Source organism: Haematobia irritans, chromosome 5 (assembly GCF_050003625.1).
Source record: "Haematobia irritans isolate KBUSLIRL chromosome 5, ASM5000362v1, whole genome shotgun sequence".
Lineage (NCBI taxonomy): Eukaryota > Metazoa > Arthropoda > Insecta > Diptera > Muscidae > Haematobia > Haematobia irritans.
In genome coordinates, this window is record NC_134401.1 from 116,340,026 (window position 1) to 116,367,305 (window position 27,280).

Genomic DNA, 27,280 nt, shown 5'->3' on the forward strand with positions numbered 1-27,280 from the left:
AAAATTTTCTCAAAATTTTATTTCTGTAGAAAAGTTTCTCAAAATTTTATTTCTGTAGAAAATTTTCTTAAATTTTTATTTCTATAGAAAATTTTGTCAAAATTTTATTTCAATAGAAAATTTTGTCAAAATTTTATTTCTATAAACAATATTGTCAAAACTTTATTTTTACAGAAAATTTTCTCAAAATTTTTTTTAATACAGAAAATGTCCTCATTTTTTTTATTGAAAATTCAATCAAAATTTTATTTCTATAGAAAATTTTGTCAAAATTTTATTTCTATAAACAATTTTTGTCAAAATACAAAAATACCCAAACTACAAAATGTTCTCAAAAATTTTTTTTTGTCAAAATTTTATTTCTGTAAAAAAAAGTGTCAAGATTTTTTTTCTATAGAAAATTTTGTCAAAATTTTATTTCTATAGAAAATTTTGTGAAAATGTTATTTCTATAAACAATTTTGTCAAAATTGGATTTGACTTGACAAAAATTGTCAAGATTTTTATTCTATAGAAAATTTTGTCAAAATTTTATTTCTATAGAAAATTTTGTGAAAATGTTATTTATATAAACAATTTTGTCAAAATTGTATTTCTATAGAAAATTTTGTCAAAATGTTATTTCTATAAACATTTTTGTCAAAATACAAGATTTTCTCAAAAAATTTTTTTTTGTCAAATATTTTTTTGTTATTTAAAAAAAATTTTCAAGATTTTATTTTTCCAGAAAGTTTTGTCAAAATTTTATTTCTATAGACAATTTTGTCAAAATTGTATTTCTATAAACAATTTTGTCAAAATGCAAAAAATCAAATTTTTTTTGTCAACATTTTATTTCTGTAAAAAAAAATTGTTAAGATTTTATTTCTGTAGAAAATTTTGTCAAAATTTTATTTCTATAGAAAATTTTGCGAAAATGTTATTTCTATAAACAATTTCGTCAAAAGTTTATTTTTATAGAAAATTTTCTCAAAAAATTTTTTTATATAGAAAATTTCCTCATTTTTTTATTGAAGATTCAATCAAAATTTTATTTCTATAGAAAATTTTGTCACACTTTTACTTCTATAAATAATTTTGTCCAAAATTAATTTTTATAGAAAATTTAGTCAACATTTTATTTCTATAGAATTGTTTTCCAAAATTTGATTTCTATAAAAAATTTTATGAAAATTTTATTTTTATAGAAAATTTTATTTCTATAGACATTTTATTTTTATAGAAAATTTTGTCAAAATTTTATTTCTATAGAAAATTTTACCAAAATTTTATTTCTATAGAAAATTTTATCAAGATTTTTTTTTCTATAGAAAATTTTGTCAACATTTTATTTTTATAGAAATTTTTTGATAATTTTATTTCTATAGAAAATTTTGTCTAAATTTTATTTCTAGAGAAAATTTTGTCTAAATTTTATTTCTATAAACAATTTTGTCAAAATTTTATGTCTATAAACAATTTTGTCAAAATACAAAATTTTCTCAAAAAAATTTTTTGTCAATTTTTTTTATTTAAAAAAAATTGTCAAGATTTTATTTCTATAGAAAATTTTGTCAAAATTTTATTTCTATAGAAAATTTTGTCAAAATTTTATTTCTATAGAAAATTTTGTGAAAATGTTATTTCTATAGACAATTTTGTCAAAATTGTATTTCGTTAGAAAATTTTCTCAAAATTTTATTTCTGTAGAAAATTTTCTCAAAATTTTATTTCTGTAGAAAATTTTCTCAAAATTTTATTTCTATAGAAAATTTTGTCTAAATTTTATTTCTATACAAAATTTTATTTCTATAGAAAATTTTGTGAAAATGTTATTTCTATAGACGATTTTGTCAAAGTTGTATTTCTATAAACAATTTTGTCAAAATACAAAAATAAAAAAAAAAATACAAAAATTTTTTTGTCAAAATTTTATTTCTGTAAAAAAATTGTCAAGATTTTATTTCTTTAGAAAAATTTGTCAAAAATTTTTTTCGTTAGACAATTTTGTCAAAATGTTATTTCTATAACAATTTTGTCAAAATTTTATTTTTATAGAAAATTTTCTCAAAAATTTTTTATATAGAAAATTTCCTCATTTTTTTATTGAAAATTCAATCAAAATTTTATTTCCATAGAAAATTTTGTCACAATTTTACTTCTATAAATAATTTTGTTAAAAATTAATTTTTATAGAAAATTTTGTAAAAATTTTATTTCTACAGAAAAATTTTCCAAAATTTTATTTCTATAAAAAAATTTCTCAAAATTTTATTTCTATAGAAAATTGGTGTTCCTCTTAGTTAGAGAGGTACATTTTGCAAAATATACCAAAACATCAAGAAATCTACCATGGTAGATTGGTAGATTTCTTGACAGTAAAAAATCTAAAATTTTTGGTAGAGTTCTATCAACTGTGGCAACCGTGCCTTCACCACTCCGTGAAACAGGGTGTTATAAGTTAGTGTATATAATTGCAATACCCAGAAGGAGACGAAATAGACACATGGTTGCTTTGGCAATAAAGGGTGATACGGTCTAAATTTGGTCAATATAAACTTGACGTATTTCTTTCAATTTTGCATTTAAAAAACCTGAACACCCCTCATTTTGAAGGTGTGCGTGTGTAGAATGTTGCTCCTATTTTGATTTTGGAATTCACTCTTCAGTTGTCAAAATGCCGTCCAAGCAAGAAGAGCAGCGTATCAAAATTTTGCTCGCGCATCGCGAAAATCCGAGCTACTCGCACGCAAAGCTGGCAAAATCGCTAAAAGTTGCCAAATCAACCGTTACAAATGTAATTAAAGTGTTTGGGGAACGTTTGTCGACAGCCAGGAAGTCTGGATCGAAGGGAAATCGAAAACCGGAAGCCGCTGAGACGACGAAGAGAGTTTGCCGGTAGTTTCAAGCGAAACCCTAACCTCTCTCTCCGAGATGCCGCAAATAAGCTGGGTGTATCGTCTACAACCGTGCATCGAGCCAAAAAACGAGCCGGACTATCGACTTACAAGAAGGTAGTGACTCCAAATCGCGATGATAAACAAAATACGATGGCCAAAGCGCGATCCCGGAGGCTGTACACGACGATGCTGACGAAGTTTGACTGCGTGGTAATGGACGACGAAACCTACGTCAAAGCCGACTACAAGTAGCTTCCGGGACAGGAGTTTTATACGGCAAAAGGAAGGGGAAAGGTAGCAGATATTTTCAAGCACATAAAACTGTCAAAGTTCGCAAAGAAATATCTGGTTTGGCAAGCCATCCGGATTTGGCATCTTGCCATTACGGTAAAAAGGCCATGGACTGGTACGCCGCCAACAACGTGCAGGTGGTTCCCAAGGACAAGAACCCTCCCAACACGCCAGATCTCCGCCCAATTGAGAAATACTGGGCTATTGTCAAGCGGAACCTAAAGAAGACCAAAAAACTGCTAAGGACGAGCAGCAGTTCAAGGCAAACTGGCTTTCTGCGTCGAAGAAGGTGGACAAGGTGGCTGTACAAAATCTGATGGCAGGTGTCAAGCGTGAGGCCCGGCAATTCGGATTTGGAAAAGCGAAAGCCTAACTGAAAATTTTTCCTGAATTTTATACTAATTAAACTTGTAAAAGAAATTTAATTTGATTTGTTAAATAAACGATTTCACCGATTTACACGCGTTTTCCCTTGACCAAATTTTGACCGTATCATCCTTTAATGCTACGGCCGTCGTCTGAGTCAATTTTGCGCTATCCATCTGTCTATCTGTCTGTGAAGACATGTTTGAAATCGAAGTCTAAGTCGCAGTTCCAATTTGCTTTAGTTCAAAGTATCTATTTTGGGACAGACCATAGGCCTCTGGTCTGACCCAAAATGAGTTTGCAAGAAATCGATTCAGATTTAGGTATAGCTTCGATATATATCTTTCGCCCTATATGCACTTATATGCCCTTAGAAGGCAAAATTGATTGAAATCGGTTCAGATTTAGATATAGTCCATATAGTATATGTTTCGCCCGATATGCACTCATATGACCATACGGGCTAAAGTTTTACTCCGAGGTTCGTGAATTTTGTAATTAACATTCCCCGTTTCGACCGAACACCAAAAAGTTTTTCAGCGGTGGATTCTCCCCCTCCCCCAGTAATATTGGTGATATTTCACATATAAACAATATTGTCAAAACTTTATTTTTACAGAAAATTTTCTCAAAATTTTTTTTAATACAGAAAATGTCCTCATTTTTTTTATTGAAAATTCAATCAAAATTTTATTTCTATAGAAAATTTTGTCAAAATTTTATTTCTATAAACAATTTTTGTCAAAATACAAAAATACCCAAACTACAAAATGTTCTCAAAAATTTTTTTTTGTCAAAATTTTATTTCTGTAAAAAAAAGTGTCAAGATTTTTTTTCTATAGAAAATTTTGTCAAAATTTTATTTCTATAGAAAATTTTGTGAAAATGTTATTTCTATAAACAATTTTGTCAAAATTGGATTTGACTTGACAAAAATTGTCAAGATTTTTATTCTATAGAAAATTTTGTCAAAATTTTATTTCTATAGAAAATTTTGTGAAAATGTTATTTATATAAACAATTTTGTCAAAATTGTATTTCTATAGAAAATTTTGTCAAAATGTTATTTCTATAAACATTTTTGTCAAAATACAAGATTTTCTCAAAAAATTTTTTTTTGTCAAATATTTTTTTGTTATTTAAAAAAAATTTTCAAGATTTTATTTTTCCAGAAAGTTTTGTCAAAATTTTATTTCTATAGACAATTTTGTCAAAATTGTATTTCTATAAACAATTTTGTCAAAATGCAAAAAATCAAATTTTTTTTGTCAACATTTTATTTCTGTAAAAAAAAATTGTTAAGATTTTATTTCTGTAGAAAATTTTGTCAAAATTTTATTTCTATAGAAAATTTTGCGAAAATGTTATTTCTATAAACAATTTCGTCAAAAGTTTATTTTTATAGAAAATTTTCTCAAAAAATTTTTTTATATAGAAAATTTCCTCATTTTTTTATTGAAGATTCAATCAAAATTTTATTTCTATAGAAAATTTTGTCACACTTTTACTTCTATAAATAATTTTGTCCAAAATTAATTTTTATAGAAAATTTAGTCAACATTTTATTTCTATAGAATTGTTTTCCAAAATTTGATTTCTATAAAAAATTTTATGAAAATTTTATTTTTATAGAAAATTTTATTTCTATAGACATTTTATTTTTATAGAAAATTTTGTCAAAATTTTATTTCTATAGAAAATTTTACCAAAATTTTATTTCTATAGAAAATTTTATCAAGATTTTTTTTTCTATAGAAAATTTTGTCAACATTTTATTTTTATAGAAATTTTTTGATAATTTTATTTCTATAGAAAATTTTGTCTAAATTTTATTTCTAGAGAAAATTTTGTCTAAATTTTATTTCTATAAACAATTTTGTCAAAATTTTATGTCTATAAACAATTTTGTCAAAATACAAAATTTTCTCAAAAAAATTTTTTGTCAATTTTTTTTATTTAAAAAAAATTGTCAAGATTTTATTTCTATAGAAAATTTTGTCAAAATTTTATTTCTATAGAAAATTTTGTCAAAATTTTATTTCTATAGAAAATTTTGTGAAAATGTTATTTCTATAGACAATTTTGTCAAAATTGTATTTCGTTAGAAAATTTTCTCAAAATTTTATTTCTGTAGAAAATTTTCTCAAAATTTTATTTCTGTAGAAAATTTTCTCAAAATTTTATTTCTATAGAAAATTTTGTCTAAATTTTATTTCTATACAAAATTTTATTTCTATAGAAAATTTTGTGAAAATGTTATTTCTATAGACGATTTTGTCAAAGTTGTATTTCTATAAACAATTTTGTCAAAATACAAAAATAAAAAAAAAAATACAAAAATTTTTTTGTCAAAATTTTATTTCTGTAAAAAAATTGTCAAGATTTTATTTCTTTAGAAAAATTTGTCAAAAATTTTTTTCGTTAGACAATTTTGTCAAAATGTTATTTCTATAACAATTTTGTCAAAATTTTATTTTTATAGAAAATTTTCTCAAAAATTTTTTATATAGAAAATTTCCTCATTTTTTTATTGAAAATTCAATCAAAATTTTATTTCCATAGAAAATTTTGTCACAATTTTACTTCTATAAATAATTTTGTTAAAAATTAATTTTTATAGAAAATTTTGTAAAAATTTTATTTCTACAGAAAAATTTTCCAAAATTTTATTTCTATAAAAAAATTTCTCAAAATTTTATTTCTATAGAAAATTGGTGTTCCTCTTAGTTAGAGAGGTACATTTTGCAAAATATACCAAAACATCAAGAAATCTACCATGGTAGATTGGTAGATTTCTTGACAGTAAAAAATCTAAAATTTTTGGTAGAGTTCTATCAACTGTGGCAACCGTGCCTTCACCACTCCGTGAAACAGGGTGTTATAAGTTAGTGTATATAATTGCAATACCCAGAAGGAGACGAAATAGACACATGGTTGCTTTGGCAATAAAGGGTGATACGGTCTAAATTTGGTCAATATAAACTTGACGTATTTCTTTCAATTTTGCATTTAAAAAACCTGAACACCCCTCATTTTGAAGGTGTGCGTGTGTAGAATGTTGCTCCTATTTTGATTTTGGAATTCACTCTTCAGTTGTCAAAATGCCGTCCAAGCAAGAAGAGCAGCGTATCAAAATTTTGCTCGCGCATCGCGAAAATCCGAGCTACTCGCACGCAAAGCTGGCAAAATCGCTAAAAGTTGCCAAATCAACCGTTACAAATGTAATTAAAGTGTTTGGGGAACGTTTGTCGACAGCCAGGAAGTCTGGATCGAAGGGAAATCGAAAACCGGAAGCCGCTGAGACGACGAAGAGAGTTTGCCGGTAGTTTCAAGCGAAACCCTAACCTCTCTCTCCGAGATGCCGCAAATAAGCTGGGTGTATCGTCTACAACCGTGCATCGAGCCAAAAAACGAGCCGGACTATCGACTTACAAGAAGGTAGTGACTCCAAATCGCGATGATAAACAAAATACGATGGCCAAAGCGCGATCCCGGAGGCTGTACACGACGATGCTGACGAAGTTTGACTGCGTGGTAATGGACGACGAAACCTACGTCAAAGCCGACTACAAGTAGCTTCCGGGACAGGAGTTTTATACGGCAAAAGGAAGGGGAAAGGTAGCAGATATTTTCAAGCACATAAAACTGTCAAAGTTCGCAAAGAAATATCTGGTTTGGCAAGCCATCCGGATTTGGCATCTTGCCATTACGGTAAAAAGGCCATGGACTGGTACGCCGCCAACAACGTGCAGGTGGTTCCCAAGGACAAGAACCCTCCCAACACGCCAGATCTCCGCCCAATTGAGAAATACTGGGCTATTGTCAAGCGGAACCTAAAGAAGACCAAAAAACTGCTAAGGACGAGCAGCAGTTCAAGGCAAACTGGCTTTCTGCGTCGAAGAAGGTGGACAAGGTGGCTGTACAAAATCTGATGGCAGGTGTCAAGCGTGAGGCCCGGCAATTCGGATTTGGAAAAGCGAAAGCCTAACTGAAAATTTTTCCTGAATTTTATACTAATTAAACTTGTAAAAGAAATTTAATTTGATTTGTTAAATAAACGATTTCACCGATTTACACGCGTTTTCCCTTGACCAAATTTTGACCGTATCATCCTTTAATGCTACGGCCGTCGTCTGAGTCAATTTTGCGCTATCCATCTGTCTATCTGTCTGTGAAGACATGTTTGAAATCGAAGTCTAAGTCGCAGTTCCAATTTGCTTTAGTTCAAAGTATCTATTTTGGGACAGACCATAGGCCTCTGGTCTGACCCAAAATGAGTTTGCAAGAAATCGATTCAGATTTAGGTATAGCTTCGATATATATCTTTCGCCCTATATGCACTTATATGCCCTTAGAAGGCAAAATTGATTGAAATCGGTTCAGATTTAGATATAGTCCATATAGTATATGTTTCGCCCGATATGCACTCATATGACCATACGGGCTAAAGTTTTACTCCGAGGTTCGTGAATTTTGTAATTAACATTCCCCGTTTCGACCGAACACCAAAAAGTTTTTCAGCGGTGGATTCTCCCCCTCCCCCAGTAATATTGGTGATATTTCTGTGTGTTTCAAGTGGCTTCACCGCAATGTGGAACGTCGTTCGGTCTCGGCTATAAAAAGGAGGTCCCTTGTAATTGAGCTAAACATAGAATCGGGCAGCATTCAGTGATAAGAAAGAGGTTCACTACGGTGGTATCACAATAGTCTAAGCTAGCCTGAAATATCGGGCTGACACTATACCTAACCTAATCTAGAATATAGAGCACATCTGTGCCGAATAGGACTGCTGGGGATGGTGCATGTAGGACGTGTTTTGAGGATGATGAGACTTTGAAAAATCCTTACTTCATCCGAACCGGTTGACATTTGATACGTGATGTCAGTATAGGCTTTCTACCAATCATGGTCGATTTCCAACAGTTCAAAATATAAAGTCTTAAATTTAGGGGAAAATTAATTAAAATTTCTTTATTTTAAATTGAATATTGAACTTCTCCTCTATCTCGTTGAGAGATTTGCTACAGTCTATGATATCATAATGGGCTTAAAATTTCCCATTTCAGAAGAGATCTTCGATGTAGAGAAATTGAATAGTCGGATATGCTATTTTTTCCCAGCCTTCCATTATTTGCTTTTCGTTAGATTAGTCATTCAGATTTTTATGCAATTTCGGAGTCTCTTGAATGAAATTGGTTTCACAACCACAAAATTTGTTATGTATCAATGTCATTTGGCACCTGCCACATGACTGCATATCCCAACATCAATTCCCACAAATGGTAGATGCAAAGTTCCCAAATGTTTATTGAAACGAATGGCAAAGGCCTAACAATGTCATCATACACTCGAAAAAAAAAGTTACTAAACTCACAAAATAGTTTACTTGGATCCAAGGATTCTGACCTTTCATTAAGGATTTTTGGTATTGGTTCAGAGCCAAAAATGCGGCTACTTTAAAATAAAGACATTGTTTTGCGAACTATCTGGATTTAAATCAAAATTAAGATACTGATCTCATTTATCGAATTTTCATTCTATTTTATATTAATAAACTTATCTACTTAAAAAAATGCTTTCTTAATTAAAAACAAGTATATATGACATTGAATTGTATGGATAAGTTTTATGTTTTAACTATCAATTAATCACTATTTGGCATAGAAAACAATAATAAATCCAAATGAAAAATAAATGAAAGGATAATTGTATTGAACATTTCCAAAATATGAAGAAGAAATATGTTTTAATTGTTTAACAACCAGGAGGAATGAATGGGTGTAAATATCTCAATGAATGGCAACCATTTGATTACACAACTCAACATAAAAATTCCAAACAAAAACAAGTATATACGGCCGTAAGTTCGGCCAGGCCGAAGCTTATGTACCCTCCATCATGGATTGCGTAGAAACCAGAGATGGTCTGTATCAAACTTTTTTAGGTTTGCGACTGTCGCAAAGTTGTAAACGTCGTAAACGTCACATACGCGTCGTAAATGTAGAAAAAGTAACAAAAGTCGCAAACTGAAAATACTTTAGTCGCGTCAGTTAGGCGGCTAATTCGATGATATCCAAGACGATGGTATGTGCGAAGAAGTTTCAATTCTTAGGAATGTTCACAATTTTCGGTTTTAGTCCCTACATTTTCCCTATTGCCTTTTGCACCAGTACAGGGTAACCGTGGATTTTCTAGTCCTTTCTTATCTTTAAGTTCAGTCTCCTGTCCAATATAACCCCAAGGTATTTTGCACACTCACCAACGGGAATTTCGATACCACCTAAGAAAATAGGCTTGAACATGGGAAAACTTTCACAAATTTCTGCAGAAACTCACAGCGAATGCTGTCAAACTAAATTAAAAAATGTTCAGGATTTCTTCTATTCAAAATTTGGTTTTCTACAGTAGGTTTACGACTTTTGCGACATACGTATTATACCGTCGCAAATGTATGTCGCAAAAGTCACAGTTTGTGACAGGCCAACCCTGGTAGAAACTTCTTCTAAACACTGCCATCCACAATCGAATTACTTAAGTCGCTTGCCGATGGCAAGGTATCTTAAAACCTCCTAACACCATCTTCTAAAATGTATGTAAGTCCATACGTGGTATATATTAAATCAAAAAAGATCGATCCAATACGTATATAATTCAGTTTGACAAATTAGACATAAAATTTTGACAAAATTTTCTACAGAAATAAAATTTTAACAAAATTTTCTATAGAAATAAAATTTTCACAAAATTTTCTATAGAAATAAACTTTTGGTAGATTATTTTTGGCTCGAGTGGCAACCATGATTATGAACCGAATAAAATTTAAATAAAATTTTCTATAGAAATACAATTTTGACAATGATGAAAATTTTATTATGAACCGAATAAAATTTTAACAAAATTTTCTCTAGAAATAAAATTTTGACAAAATTTTCTATAGAAATAAAATTTTGACAAAATTTTCTATAGAAATAAAATTTTGGTAGACTATTTTTGGCTCTAGTGGCAACCATGATTATGAACCGATAAGGACCAATTTTTGTGTGATTGGACCAATTTTGGTATGGTTGTTAGCGACCATATACTAACACCACGTTCCTAATTTGAACCGGATCGGATGAATTTTGCTCCTCCAAGAGGCTCCGGAGGTCAAATCTGGAGAATGTTTTATATGGGGGCTATATATAATTATGGACCGATATGGACCAATTCTGGCACGCTTGTTAAAGATCATATACTAACACCATGTTCCAAATTACAACCGGATTGGATGAAATTTGCTTCTCTTGGAGACTTCGCAAGCCAAATCTGGGGATCGGTTTATATGGGCGCCATATATAATTATGAACCGATGTGGACCAATTTTTGCATGGTTGTTAGAGACCATATACCAATATCATGTACCAAATTTCAGGCGGAGCGGATGAAATTTGCTCCTCTTTGAGGCTCCGGAACCCAAATCTGGAGATCGGTTTATATGGGGTCTATATATAATTATGGACCGATGTGGACCAATTTTTGCACGGTTGTTAGAGACCATATACCAACATCATGTACCGAATTTCAGCCGGATCGGATGAAATTTGCTTCTCTTTGAGGCTCCGCAAGCCAAATCTGGGGATCGGTTTATATGGGGGCTATATATAATTATGGACCGATGTAGACCAATTTTTGCATGATTGTTAGAGACCATATACCAACACCATGTACCAAATTTCAGCCGGATCGGATGAAATATGCTTCTCTTAGAGGCTCCACAAGCCAAATCTGGGGATCGGTTTATATGGGGGCTATATATAATTAAGGACCGATATGGACCAATTTTTGCATGGTTGTTAGAGACCATATACTAACACCACCAAATTTCAGCCGGATCTGAGGGTCCCTTTATATGGGGGCTATACGTAAAAGTGGACCGATATGGCCCATTTTCAATACCATCCGACCTACATCGATAACAACTACTTGTGCCAAGTTTCAAGTCGATAGCTTGTTTCGTTCGGAAATTAGCGTGATTTCAACAGACGGACGGACATGCTCAGATCGACTCAGAATTTCACCACGACCCAGAATATATATACTTTATGGGGTCTTAGAGCAATATTTCGATGTGTTACAAACGGAATGACAAAGTTAATATACCCCCATCCTATGATGGAGGGTATAAAAAAAAAACAAAAACAAAAATGTTAAATCCTCAAAATTAGTCTTAGCCTATATTTGAAGCGTTTTTATCTTAAATATAAATATTCAATACTTCACTTAATTTAAGGACGATTTCTTTAAATCAAAAATGTGTTTCTTTACATACAACTTTAACGGAGGGACGTAATTTTCCAAAATGTGTGTCTTAAATTTAATAAAATAAATTTGGAAGCAAGGAACTTTATTTTAATTAAAATTTCACTATTAAAAAAATGTTTTCAATATTGTGTAAATTGCGCATACTTAAATGTAGGTTGCGTAATATTTAATATCGCGTAAATATTTTTGTCGGTGTAGGATCCAAAATTTCACTTAAGGATTTTGGTATTGATTTCGAACCAAAGATGCGGTTTCTTTACAATAAAGATATTTCGTAAAAAAATCCAAATTACAATAAACTTTTTTAAATTGAAAAATGTTTTCTTAATTTGGAAGTTTTCTTATTTTTAATCCAAAGATTCTACGTTTCAGAAATATTTTTCTTTACTTTAAAGAACATTTGCCTTAATTCAAAGATATGCCGCTTTAATATAGGGAAGCAAATTTCAAAGATTCGTGTCCTAAAATTTAATGAAAATTTTTTTAATTTTTTAAAACGAAGAATTTTAATTTTCATTTAATTAAAATTTCTTTATTTTAAGAGACGCTAAAATTGCGTGTCCTAATTGATTCGGAGCCAAAGATTCCGCTTCTTTAAAATAAAGACATTTTTTAGGAAGCTTACCTAAAAACGAGTTTTAACCTATATTTGAGGCTTTAATCCATTTAATTTAAAGATTATTTCTTTAATTAAAAATATGTTTCCTTACTTTAAGGGTAATTTTTAATAACACGAATTTCAAAAAAAATCGTGTCCTAAATTTAATGCAACCCGTTTTGAAACAAATATTATGAAATTTATTTTAATTTAAATTTAATTTAAAATGTCTTTACTTTAAAGATATTTGTCCTTAGTATTCTGTAAATTGTATGTGCTAAAATGTATGTTGCATGATATTTCATATTAGGTAATTATTATTATTTTTTTTTTTTTTTTTTCAGTGTAGACGGCAAATGTAATTCCACCACAAAACTCTAACGAACATTGAATGCAGATTTGTGAGGTCTAATCTTGAATGTATTTATGTGAATATTAATGAATGGATTTGCAGTGTTGCAGGATCTATACAAATACTCCCTCTCTCTCCCTCTCATCTAAAGTACACAATCCCACAATTCCATACACACATTCTCAAATATTCTATGGAATATCCAACAAAGTGCTACTCCTGACTATAGATGAAATCATCACGTGAAAAATTCCACACAAGGGACTAAAACAATATATTGCTTAACATTTTTTATGTTATTCCAACAATTTGAATTTTTAGTTTCCCAAGAACACTAGAATCAACCACAATATTAAATTAGATTTTGCAGTTTATGGCAATATTAACTGCAAAAACCTTGTTGAACATTTTTTCAGAAGAATAGTCCTTTAGATGTGAATTTATTATTGTGTTTGGAAATTAGTAAAGCGAATTGGCAACAGTTGACGTTGCACGGTCTGATGCGTATAATCAGACAATACTAAAACTACCCAACAGGAAGTGGATCAAATCGAGGATCGGTACAGCACTTGTTCCTGGTGTGTATGGACCAGTCCCAATTCTGGCCAAAACGTACAACAGTCTCGAATGCGAACATTATATCAATGCTTTTTAGAATATATAAAAATTTAAAAAAAAAAAATTTATATAGAAATAAAATGTTGATAAAATTTTGAAAAAATTTTATATATAAATATTTTTTTTTTTAAATTTCTATATAAATAAAATTTTGACGAAATTTTTTAAAACTAAAATTTTGACAAAATTTTCTATAGAAATAAAATTTTGACAAAATTTTCAATAGAAATAAAATTATTAGAAATTTTTGACAAAATTGTCTAAAATAAAATGTTGAAAAAATTTTCTATAGAAATAAAATGTTGAGAAAATTTTCTATAGAAATAAAATTTTAACAAAATTTTCTATAGAAATAAAATTGTGACAACAAATTTTATAGAAATAAAATTTTGACAAAATTTTTCATAAAAATAAAATGTTGACAAAATTCTATAGAAAATTCTATAGAAATAAAATTTTGACAAAAATTTCTTTAGAAATAAAATTATTAAATATTTATAGAAATAACACGTTGAAAGTGTCTATAAAAATAAAATATTGAAAAAAATTCCTATAGAAATAAAATGTTGACAAAATTTTCTATAGAAATAAAATGTTGACAAAATTTTCTATAGAAATAAAATTTAGATAAAATTTTCTATAAAAAAAAATCTTGAGAAAATTTTCTATAGAAAAACAAGTAAGGAAAGTCTAAAATCGGGCGGGGCCGACTATATTATACCCTGCACCACTTTGTACATCTAAATTTTCGATACCATTTCACATCCGTCAATTGTGTTGGGGCTATATATAAAGATTTGTCCCAAATACATACATTTAAATATCAATCGATTTAGACAGAATTTGATAGACTTTTCAAAATCTATAGACTCAAAATTTAAGTCGGCTAGTGCACTAGGGTGGAACACAATGTTAGTAAAAAAATATGGGAAACATTTAAATCTGAAGCAATGTTAAGGAAACTTCGCAAAAGTTTATTTATGATTTATCGCTCGATATATATGTATTAGAAGTTTAGGAAAATTAGAGACATTTTTACAGTGGCGATTTTACAAGGAAAATGTTGGCTTTTTCGACCATTTTTGTCGAAATCAGAAAAACATATATATGGGAGCTATATCTAAATCTGAACCGATTTCAACCAAATTGGGCACGCATAGCTACAATGCTAATTCTACTCCCTGTGCAAAATTTCAACTAAATCGGAGTAAAAAATTGTCCTCTGTGGTCATATGAGTGTAAATCGCTATATATGGGAGCTATATATAAATCTGAACCGATTTCAACCAAATTTGGCACGCATAGTTACAATGCTAATTCTACTCCCTATGCAAAATTTCTACTCCCTATTCTACTCCCTATTCAAAATTTCAATCGGAGCAAAAAATTGGCCTCTGTGGGCAAATGAGTGTAAATCGGGCAAAAGCTATATATGGGAGCTATAATCTGAACCGATTTTTTCCAAAATCAATAGGGATCGTCTTTGAGCCGAAACAGGACCCTTTACCAAATTTTAGGACAATCGAACTAAAACTGCGAGCTGTACTTTGCACACAAAAATACATCAACAGACAGACAGACAGACAGACGGACAGACAGACAGACAGACGGACATCGCTAAATCGACTCAGAATTTAATTCTAAGCCGATCCGTATACTAAAAGGTTGGTCTATGATTACTCCTTCTTGGCGTTACATACAAATGCACAAACTTATTATACCCTGTACCACAGTAGTGGTGAAGGGTATAAAAATTTGAAAAAAATTTCTATAGAAATAAAATTTTGACAAAATTTTCTATAGAATTAAAATTTTTACAAAATTTGCTATAGAATTAAAATTTTGACAAAATTTTCTTTAAAAATAAAATTTTGACAAAAGTATCTATAGAAATAAAATTTTGCCAAAATTTTCTTTAGAAATAAAATTATTAGAGCATTTTTACAGAAATAAAATTTTGACAAAATTTTCTATAGAATTAAAATTTTGACAAAATTTTCTATAGAAATAAAATTTAGACAAAATTTTCTATAGAAATACAATTTTGATAAAATTTTCTATAGAAATAAAATTTTGACAAAATTTTCTATAGAAATAAAATTTTGGAAAATTTTCGAAAAAATACAATTTTGAAAAATTTTCGAAAAAATACAATTTTGACAATATTTTCTATAGAAATAAAACTTCGACAACATTTTCTATAGAAATAAAATGTTGACAACATTTTCTATAGAAATAAAATTTTGACCAAATTTTCGATAGAAATAAAATATTGACAAAAGCTTCTATAGAAATAAAATTTTGACAAAATTTTCTTTAAAAATAAAATTATTAGAAAATTTTTACAGAAATAAAATGTTGACAAAATTTTCTATAGAAATAAAATTTTGACAAAATTTTCTATAGAAATAAAATTTTAACAAAATTTTCTATAGAAATAAAATGTTGATAAAATTTTCTATAGAAATAAAATTGTGAAAAATTTTCTACAGAAATAAAATTTTGGAAAAATTTTCTATAGAAATAAAATTTTGAGAAAATTTTCTATAGAAATAAAATGTTGACAACATTGGCTATAGAAATAAAATGTTGACAAAATTTTCTACAAAAATAAAATTTTGAAAAAATTTTCTATAGAAATAAAATTTTGACAAAATTTTCTATAGAAAAAAATTTTGAGAAAAATTTCTATAGAAATAAAATTTTGACAAAATTTTCTACAGAAATAAAATTTTGACAAAATTTTCTATAGAAATAAAATTTTAACAAAATGTTCTATAGAAATAAAATCTTGACAAAATGTTCTATAGAAATAAGATTTTCAATTTTTTTTTATAAAAATAAAATTTTGACAAAATTTTGAAAAAAATTTTCTACAAAATTAAAATTTTAACAAAATTTTCTATAGAAATAAAATTTTCACTACATTTTTTATATAAATAAAATTTTGACAAAATTTGCTATAAAAATCAAATTAGGACAAAATGTTCAAATAGTTGTCATACCAAAAACGAAAATTTGATCAAAAGCTCCAACATTACTGGTAGAATTTTCTTGAAATTTTGGGTGATTGTTTTTGGTTTGAGTGGCAACCGTGACCGAAGACCGGCGTTCGTCTTCCAAATGCTCCAGAAAACCACTCAAGTAATAAATATATTGTCCAACTTAGTGAGGAACGCTGATGCCGAGCAACATTTAGGCAAAATGATTTCAAAATAGTAGAAAAAAATTCTTAGCAATGTTGAGAAAAATAATCAGAGCTTGGACACCCACACTCAAAAAAAGTTTACTGGGATCCAAAGATTTTGACCTTCCCTTAAGGATTTTGGTATTGATTCCGAGCCAAAGATGCGGCTTCTTTAAAATAAAGAAATTTTTTAGCTATCTTTCTGGCTTTAAATCTAGGACCAATAAAACTAAAATTAGGATACAGATCTCATTTATCAATTTTCCATTCTCTTTTCGCGGTTTATTAATAAAGGTACTCGAGTAAAAAAAAATGCCAGTTTAAAAATCCAAATTATAACGGATACTTTATAGTAACAAATGTTTTTTTAATTCCAAAAAAACCTTAAATCAAAGACGCTAAATCCTCAAAATAAGTCTTAGCTTATATTTGAAGAACTTTTATCTTAAATCTAAAGTTTCAATATTTGAGTTGATTTAAGGACAATTTCTTTAAATCAAAAATGTGTTTCTTTCCTTTAAGGAAAATTAGCCTTAGTTCAAAGACGTGCGACTTTAATGAAGGGACGCAAATTTACAAAATTCGTGTCCTAAATTTAATGAAAAAAATTTTTGAAGCAAAGATTATAAACTTTATTTTGATTAAAATTTCATTATTTTAAAGAAATTTGTCCTTAATATTTTTTAAATTTCGCATCCTAAAATTTAGGTTGCGTAATCTTTAATATCACGTAAATATTTTTTTCAGTGCAAAATAAAACCCTATTTTCTGCCGTGGAATAAAGGGGAGCAAAATTATTTTTTTTTTAATTTGCGCTTCTTTTTTTGATAATGCAGAAACAAAAAGAATTTCATGTAAACCTGATTTATTATACTGAACCAATTAAAAAAAAAAAAAAACATTCCCAAGTCCCAAAATCAAATATTTCACCCTTATCTACGAAAAATATCCGAGATTCGGGGAAAAAATTCTCAATACCGGTAACACTAATTGACAATATTCTGAATATAGAGAACTCTCGAAAGCGGGTATATTTATTGTTTTACTCCACACATGTCAATTAAGGCTGCATGGCACAATTATCAGAATTTTTGTTGTATTTGTTAAAACATGATTTTTTCACATCAAATGATAATTTTTATATGAATATTTGCATTAAAGGGTCATTGCGCATATTTTAGGAGAATTTAATTCGATCAAGTGTAGACTCAATTGACAGGATTTGTTGAATTATTAAAATAATGTTAGATATGCAAACACAATGACAAGAAAAATTAAATTATCATCTATTGGTAAAATATTTTACATATGAACACACACACACACAAAGAAAACGATTGAAGTTTGTACATATGTATGCACATATAGATTTACATATCAATGACCACGATTGGCGTTGTTGTTGGCAACTAGTTATTAAAACTTAAATTTCAAATAAAAATTAATTAGAAATTTTCAAAGGGCTTACAGTGGAAAACGGATATTAGTAATATAAGAAAGAAAAACCAAAACTTTTTTTCTTGTGTGCGTTTGTTGTAGACTACCCAGCTTTTCCTGGAAACCTAAGCAAGTCAGAGTATTTGGATCCACTCATGCCAAAAATATTCTATCAAAATTTGAAAAGTTTACCACAAAATTACCAAAATTAAAACAATGATAAAATTTTTTGTGGGTAGTATGAAGAATCTGTTTTTTCTTCGAAAGAAATCTATTGGTATTTTATTAAAATTATTAAAGATATTGAATTTATAAAATATCTGGTTTATCTATATAAAATAAAGAAAAATATTATTTCAATATATTTTTGTCAAACTTTTATTTCTATAGAAAATTTTGTCAAAATTTTATTTCTGTAGAAAATTTTTCAAAATTTTATTTCTATAGAACATTTTGTAAAAATTTTAGTTCCATAGAAAATTTTGTCAAAATTTTATTTCTATAGAAAATTTTGTCAAAATTTTATTTCTATAGAAAATTTTGCCAAAATTTTATTTCTATGGAAAATTTTGTCAAAATTGTATTTCTATAGAAAATTTTGTCAAAAGTTTATTTCTATAGAAAATTTTGTCTAAATTTTATTTCTATAGAAAATTTTGTCTAAATTTTATTTCTATAGAAAATTTTGTCTAAATTTTATTTCTATAGAAAATTTTGTCAAAATTTTGTTTTTACAAAATGTTATTTATATAGACGATTTTGTAAAATTTTTATTTCTTTAGAAAATTTTGTGAAAATTTTATTTCTTTAGAAAATTTTGTCAAAATTTTATGTCTATAGAAAATTTTGTCAAAATTTTATTTCTATAGACAATTTTGTCACAATTGTATTTCTATAGAAAATTTTATCAAAATTTTGTTTCTATACAAAATGTTGTCAAAATTTTATGTATATAGAAAATTTTCTCAATTTTCTCACGGTGGGAGCCACCGTGGTGCAATGGTTAGCATGCCCGCCTTGCATACACAAGGTCGTGGGTTCGACTCCTGCTTCGACCGAACACCAAAACGTTTTTAAGCGGTGGATTATCCCACCTCAGTAATGCAGGAGACATTTCTGAGGGTTTCAAAGCTTCTCTAAGTGGTTTCACTGCAATGTGGAACGCCGTTCGGACTCGGCTATAAAAATGAGCTCCCTTGTCATTGAGCTTAACATGGAATCGGGCAGCACTCAGTGATAAGAGAGAAGTTCACCAATGTGGCATCACAATGGACTGAATAGTCTAAGTGAGCCTGATACATCGGGCTGCCACCTAACCTAACCTAACCTATTTCTATAGAAAATTTTTTCAAAATTCTATTTCTATAGAAAATGTTGTCAAAATTTTATTTCTATAGAAAATTTTGTCAAAATTTTATTTCTATAGAAAATTTTGTCAAAATTTTATTTCAATAGAAAATTTGTGCAAAATTTTATTTCTATAGACGATTTTGTAAAAATTTTATTTCTTTAGAAAATTTCGTAAAAATTTTATTTCTATAGAAAATTTTATCAAAATTTTATTTCTATAGACGATTTTGTAAAAATTTTATTTCTTAAGAAAATTTTGTCAACATTTTATTTCTATAGAAAATTTTGTCAAAATTGTATTTCTATAGAAAATTTTGTCAAAAGTTTATTTCTATAGAAAATTTTGTCAAAATTTTATTTCTATAGAATTTTTTGTCCAAATTTTATTGCTATAGAAATTTTTGTCAAAACTGTATTTCTATAGAAATTTTTTTTTGTAGAAAATTTTGTCAAAATGTTATTGCTGTAGAAAATTTTGTCAAGATTTTATTTCTGTAGAATATTTTATCAAATTTTGTCAAAATTTTATTTTTATAGAAAATTTTGTCAAAATTTTATTTCTATAGAAAACTTTGTCAAAATTTTATTTATATAAGAAATTTTGTAAAAATTTTATTTCAATAGAAAATTTTTACAAAATTTTATTTCTACAGACGATTTTGTAAAAATTTTATTTCGTTAGAAAATTTTGTCAAAATTTTATGTCTATAGAACATTTTGTCAAAATTTTATTTCCATAGAAAATTTTGTCAAAATTTTATTTCTGTAGAAAATTTTGTCAAATTTTTATTTCTATAGAAAATTTTGTAAAATTTTTAGTTCTATAGAAAATTTTATTTCTATAGAAAATTTTGTCAAAACTTTATTTCTATAGACATTTTTGTCAAAATTTTATTTCTTTAGAACATTTTATCAAAATTTTATTTAATGTACGATAGTGGTATAAAATTATTTGAAAATTGGGGTTGGGTGAAAAAAAAAAAATCGAATTGTTTTGTTTTTATTGTTTAGTGTCCACTACTTACTTGAAAATCAGCCCGTTGTTCCCGTATTTCTTCGAAACATTGTTTTACACATTGAAAACTTGGTCCAGATGTCGATGCATACACAAGCATAAATGCATGTGCTGTGGCTATGGATAAACGTCGCATGGCAGGAAATTGCATATCACCGGATGTATCCAAAATATCTACCTGGAAAATGAAACAAAAATTCATTAAAAGAAAGAAGAAACATCCAAAGTTAAACGAAAAAACAGAACATATGTTACGGTTAACGCGTATTTGTGTGCAAATTCTGGAATAATAGGAACGAGCGCAATATTGCTCAATGATAGTGGCTATGCTATATTTTTTTTACTTTCATTAAATCACACTTAAAATAAACACAGACAACTGCACTCAAATCGATGATTTGACTTTGCCAACGGAAAAGTGTAATGTTTGTGCAAACGGTGAACGTTTTTCGACACCTAAAAAAGCGGTTTATGCGTTCAGAATGCATATTTTGGATATACCTCAATCAGAGTGGCAAAAGTGTTTCGACAATTGGTTCAATCACATCCAAACTTGTATAGATCTTAATGGAAAATATTTTGAAAACAATAAAGCGATTTTCAGTTTAGAAATGATGGAATCCTGGAGTTGGTTACAATGCATATCAGCCACATTGTACATCCCTAATGTAGTTCATTTGCAATATTTTGATATAGTTTTCATGAAAATCATGCCATCTTACATATGAGTACACAAAACCACCTAAGCCACATGTGTTGGGGATTCCCCACGCCTGTGTTTAACCACTCGAATCATCCTACTCATTTCGTCCCTATTCAATGAGCTCAATATTCCATCGAATCAAATTATCTTCCGTCGGTTGCATTACATTATAAAAATCCCTTAGAGCATTAATCATCCAATAGAAGCATTAATTAAATTTACATCCTGATCTATGGGCAGATATGTGCTCAAGTGAGTGTGCATGTGCACGGATGTTATTATTAATTTATGGTTTTATTATTTTAATTTTAATGAAATCTTTTTAGGATTTTCACATAACAAAAGAATAATGACCATAGACAAAATAATAGATATGCAACTATAAATAAATTTTAAAGCATTATTAAAAGTTATTCAAATATATCGTAGTTTGTAGAACTTCATTTTGATACAAAAAGAGTTCTTCAATGGCCATATGGTATAAACAGATCAATTTATTTCGTTTCTATGGAAGCAATGAAATATTTTGTAAGGACATAACGTACAAGTCACGGCCTTTCTCCTGATACAAAACTATCCAAGGCAGTAATGTACAGTCGGCCATTTGTCTTTATAATTCGATCGTAGTTAGTACTTTTTCAAAAAAAAACCAGTAAGGAAAGTCTAAAGTCGGGCGGGGCCGACTATATTATACCCTGCACCACTTTGTAGATCTAAATTTTCGATACCATATCACATCCGTCAAATGTGTTGGGGCTATATATAAAGGTTTGTCCCAAATACATACATTTAAATATCACTCGATCTGGACAGAATTTGATAGACTTCTACAAAATCTATAGACTCAAAATTTAAGTCGGCTAATGCTGCACTAGGGTGGAACACAATGTTAGTAAAAAAATATGGGAAACATTTAAATCTGGAGCAATTTTAAGAAAACTTCGCAAAAGTTTATTTATGATTTATCGCTCGATATATATGCATTAGAAGTTAAGGAAAAATAGAGTAATTTTTACAACTTTTCGACTAAACAGTGGCGATTTTACATGGAAAATGTTGGTATTTTGACCATTTTTGTCGAAATCAGAAAAACATATATATGGGAGCTATATCTAAATCTGAACCGATTTCAACCAAATTTGGCACGCATAGCAAACAATGCTAATTCAACCCCTTGTGCAAAATTTCAACTAAATCGGAGTTAAAAATTGGCCTCTATGGTAATATGAGTGTAAATCGGGCGAAAGCTATATATGGGAGCTATATCTAAATCTGAACCGATTTCAACCAAATTTAGCACGCATAGCTACAATGCTAATTCTACTCCCTGTGCAAAATTTCAACTAAATCGGAGCAAAAAATTGGCCTCTGTGGTCATATGAGTGTAAATCGGGCGAAAGCTATATATGGGAGCTATATCTAAATCTGAACCGATTTCAACCAAATTTGGCACGCATAGCTACAATGCTAATTCTACTCCCTGTGCAAAATTTCAACTAAATCGGAGCAAAAAATTGGCCTCTGTGGTCATATGAGTGTAAATCGGGCGAAAGCTATATATGGGAGCTATATCTAAATCTGAACCGATTTCAACCAAATTTGACAGGCATAGCTACAATGCTAATTCTACTCCCTGTGCAAAATTTCAACTAAATCGGAGCAAAAAATTGGCCTCTGTGGGCAAATGAGTGTAAATCGGGTGAAAGCTATATATGGGAGCTATATCTAAATCTGAACCGATTTGGCTGATATTTTGCAAGTTTTTCGAGACTCATAAAATATTCGGATGTACGGAATTTGAGGAAGATCGGTTGATATACACGCCAATTATGACCAGATCGGTGAAAAATATATATGGCAGCTATATCTAAATCTGAACCGATTTTTTCCAAAATCAATAGGGATCGTCTTTGAGCCGAAACAGGACCCTATACCAAATTTTAGGACAATCGGACTAAAACTGCGAGCTGTACTTTGCACACAAAAATACATCAACAGACAGACAGACAGACGGACAGACAGACAGACAGACAGACGGACATCGCTAAATCGACTCAGAATTTAATTCTAAGACGATCGGTATACTAAACGATGGGTCTCAGACTTTTCCTTCTTGGCGTTACATACAAATGCACAAACTTATTATACCCTGTACCACAGTAGTGGTGAAGGGTATAAAAAAATGATAAAATTGATAAAACACAATTTTCTTGGTTGGTATTGCATATAGAAACCTTTTAGCCATAAAGTAGTCGTACGCACTTTCACCTGATGTCAAAATATCCTAGGCAGTTCACAGTGGGCCAGTCGTTTTTATATTTCAATGCTTGGCTGTACTTTCCCATTAAATTGGATAAAATCCAATCTTCTGTGTTGGTCGCCTTAGCAGAACTCATTAACCCATTCGGTGCGCTGTTATTTGTCCATTTTGTGTCTAAGCTCATAAAAAGTTACCTTCACGAAAATTACAGCCAATAACTTCCTCCATAATTACCCAGCAAAAAAAGCGTCACAAAAAAAGTAGTGAAAATTTTCGTCTTGGATACGGAAGTGGTGCAAAATTGGCGCAGAAGCGATGAATTTAACATGGGCTTCCCAGCAAAAAAAAAAAGAGATTCCAAACAAGTATATACGGCCGTAAGGTATGTACCTTCCACCATGGATTGCGTAGAAACTTCTACTAAAGACGGTCATCCACAATTAAATTACTTGGGTTGCGGCCGATGGCAAGGCATCTTAAAACTTCTTAACATCATCTTCTAAATTGTAAGTTAGTCCATGCGGGATATATAGTAGACAAAAGAAAGGTCGATTAAATACGTATATATTAGGTTCTTGACCGGTATATATAGGGAAGAAATAATTACGAACCGATATGAACTTTTGTGAGGTAATTATAGAGCCAGATTTGAAATATCGGGGCCGCTTTATTTGGGGGACTATATACAATTATGAACACGAGTCTACCAAAAATTACAGATTTTTTACTGTTTGTTGGATTGGTAGAAGATTTGGAAGATTTTGTAAAATAATTCTCTCGAACTATGAAATACTTTATAAATTTTCTATAGAAATAACATTTTGACAAAATTTTCTACAGAAATAAAATTCTGACAAAATTTTCTATAGAAATAAATTTTTGACAAAATTTTGTATAGAAATAAATTTTTGACAAAATTTTCTACAGAAAGTATTTCGACAAAATTTCCTAAAGACATAAAATGTTTAAAAAATTTTCTATAGAAATAAAATTAAAAAAAAAAAAAAATCTATAGAAATAAAATTTTTTTAAAAAAAATTCTATAGAAATATCACATGTTGGTAGATTATTTTTGGCTCGAGTGGCAATCGTGATTTTCTGTGATTGGGGATCGGTTTATTTAGGGACTATATATAATATAGATCGATACGGACAAATTTTGACATGGTTGTTATCGGCCACACACTAGCAAAATGTACCAAATTTCAACCGGATCGAATGAATTTTGCTCCTTTAAGAGGCTCCGCAAGCCAAATCTGGTGATCGGTTTATATTGGTACTATATATAATTATGAACCGATGTTGACCGATTTTTGCATGGTTGTTAGAGACCACATACTAACACCACGTACTAAGTTTCAACAGGATCGGATGAATTTTGCTCCTCCAAGAGGCTCCGGAGGTCGAATCTGGGGATCGGTTTATATAAGGGATATATATAATTATGGACCGATATGGGCCAATTCTGGCATGGTTGTTAGAGACCATATAGTAACACCATGTTCCAAATTTCAACCGGATCGGATAAAATTTGCTTCTCTTAGAGGCTCCACAAGCCAAATCTGGGGATCGGTTTATATGGGGGCTATATATAATTATGGACCTATGTGTCTGTCTGTTGTAATCACGCTACAGCCTTCAATAATTGCGCTATCGTCCTGAAATTTGGCACAGATTCGTTTTTTGGTTGCAGGCAGGTCAAGTTCGAAGATGGGCTATATCGGTCCAAGTTTTGATATAGTCCCCATATAAACTGATTTCCCGATTTGGGGTCTTAGGCTTATAAAAACCGTAGTTTTTATTCAATTTGCCTGAAATTGAAAATCTAGAAGTACTTGAGGACCATAAAAAGGTGTGCCGAAAATGGTGCCCATCTAGAGGTATTTTAGGACCATAAAGAGTTGTATCGAAAATGATCTGTATCGGTCCATATTTGGGTATAGCCCCCATATAGACCGATCTCCCGATTTTGCTTGTTGGGCATCTAGAAACTGTATTTTCTATCCGATTTGCCTGAAATTGAAAATCTAGAGGTATTTTAGGACCATAAAGAGGTGTGTCGAAAATGGTCCGTATCGGTCCATGTTTTGGTATAGCCCCTCATATAGACCGAGCTCCCGATTTTGGTTCTTGGGCGTATTTTCTATCCGATTTTCCTCAAATTGAAAATCTACACTGGTAGAAAAAGTTTCGTTAATACGATGAATTTCTACGTTGTATTAACGAAATTCTTCATTAAAAGTCAGCCAACGTAGCATTTCGTTATAACAACGTAATTTTACGTTATATTTACGAAACACTTTATGGAATACATTTCGTAGTATTAACGAATAATTACGTTGCTATTACGTAGCCTTTTCGTTGTATTAACGAATATTATTCGTTGTATGAATGAAATTTATTCGTTGTATCGGTGCAGCTTATACGTTGTATGAATGAAAATTATTCATTGTATGAATGAAAGGCGAACGTTGTATAAATGAACACAAACGTTATATTAATGAAACCCAACCAATTAGCGCATTTGAGTGTAGTAATTGGTAGTGTATTATTTTTTGTTAAGATCTTTGAAATATGGTTTATATACAGTAAGAAATAACATATAATGATAAATTAAGTAATATAATAAACATATATTGTGACTTTCACTTAAGAAAAAAAGCCTCTTATTTCTAAGATCAAAAAATGATAATCGTATCACCGTGTCCATTTATTCAATTTTTGTGCAACCAAGGTTCATCACCGTAATTGTTCCGCCTTCTTCATCTGAAAGTTCACTTCCCCGGGGTATTTTCACTAAAGATTAAAAATGTACACTAAATTTCTTGCGAATATACAAAAAACACCAATTTAACTCACCTCACCCATCTATGTTTATTATTCACAACGAAACTGTAATGAGCGTGTGCACTCTTCAGCGAAAAGAACGTAAATGTTGTTAATGTTTGCCCATCAGACAAGTTTTCTGTTGAACTTTTTACCGTTTGTTTTTCAAGACGCACACGCACACATGTGCTTATTGCCATACTAAGATGTGTATGTACCAATTACATACACGCTAGAGAGAGTATGAAGAGATGTTTTAGAGAGAGAGAGAGAGAGTAAGGAGAGGCAGAAATACTCAAACTCCCATTCGTATTATTAATGAACATATTTCATTAATATGACGAAATATAACAATTTAAAATTTATTTTTTAACGAGCCATATCATTATATTAACGATCGATTTCGTTTTATAAATGAAATTTTCAATTCCAGTTTCAGAGTATATAAAACGACTGTTTAGTTTAAAAGTTTCCAAAAGTTACTCTCTATGTGCAAACGATTATAATAATTTCATCTTGGAAAATTTTTTTATTCTAATTCTTGAAAAAATTACAAAGTTAATATTCGTAATATTAACGAAACGTGTTTCATTAATATAACGAAAAACCAAAACACAAAATTGTCTTTTAACGATTGATTTCGTTGTATTAACGATCACTTTCGTTCTTATAACGAAAAATTTCGTAATATTAACGAAAAATAATCAACGAAGCCCGCTCGTTAATAATACGAAACATTTTTCTACCAGTGTAGAGGTACTTTAGGACAAAGAGGTGTGTCGTGTTGATGATATGGTCCGTATCGGTCCATGTTTTGGTATAGTCGCCATATAGACCGATCTCCCGATTTTTATTCTTTGGCTTCTATAAACTGTATTTATTACCCGATTTGCCTGAAATTGGTAATCTAGAGGTATTTTTTTTATATATATATATATATATATATATATATATATATATATATATATATATATATATATATATATATATATATATATATATATATATATATATATATATATATATATATATATATATATATATATATATATATATATATATATATATATATATATATATATATATATATATATATA

At 29.4% G+C, this 27,280-nt stretch overlaps 1 protein-coding gene across 1 annotated transcript in view; it reads right to left on the minus strand.

Annotated features, from left to right (window-relative positions):
- Nucleotides 1-27,280, minus strand: part of LOC142241104 (GTP-binding protein Di-Ras2) — a 389,473-nt gene that overhangs the window by 151,353 nt on the left and 210,840 nt on the right. Inside the window, exon 3 of the mRNA XM_075312841.1 lies at nt 20,405-20,572. Within this exon, the coding sequence (XP_075168956.1) occupies nt 20,405-20,572 (168 nt within the window). The remainder of the gene's footprint in view (nt 1-20,404; nt 20,573-27,280) is intronic.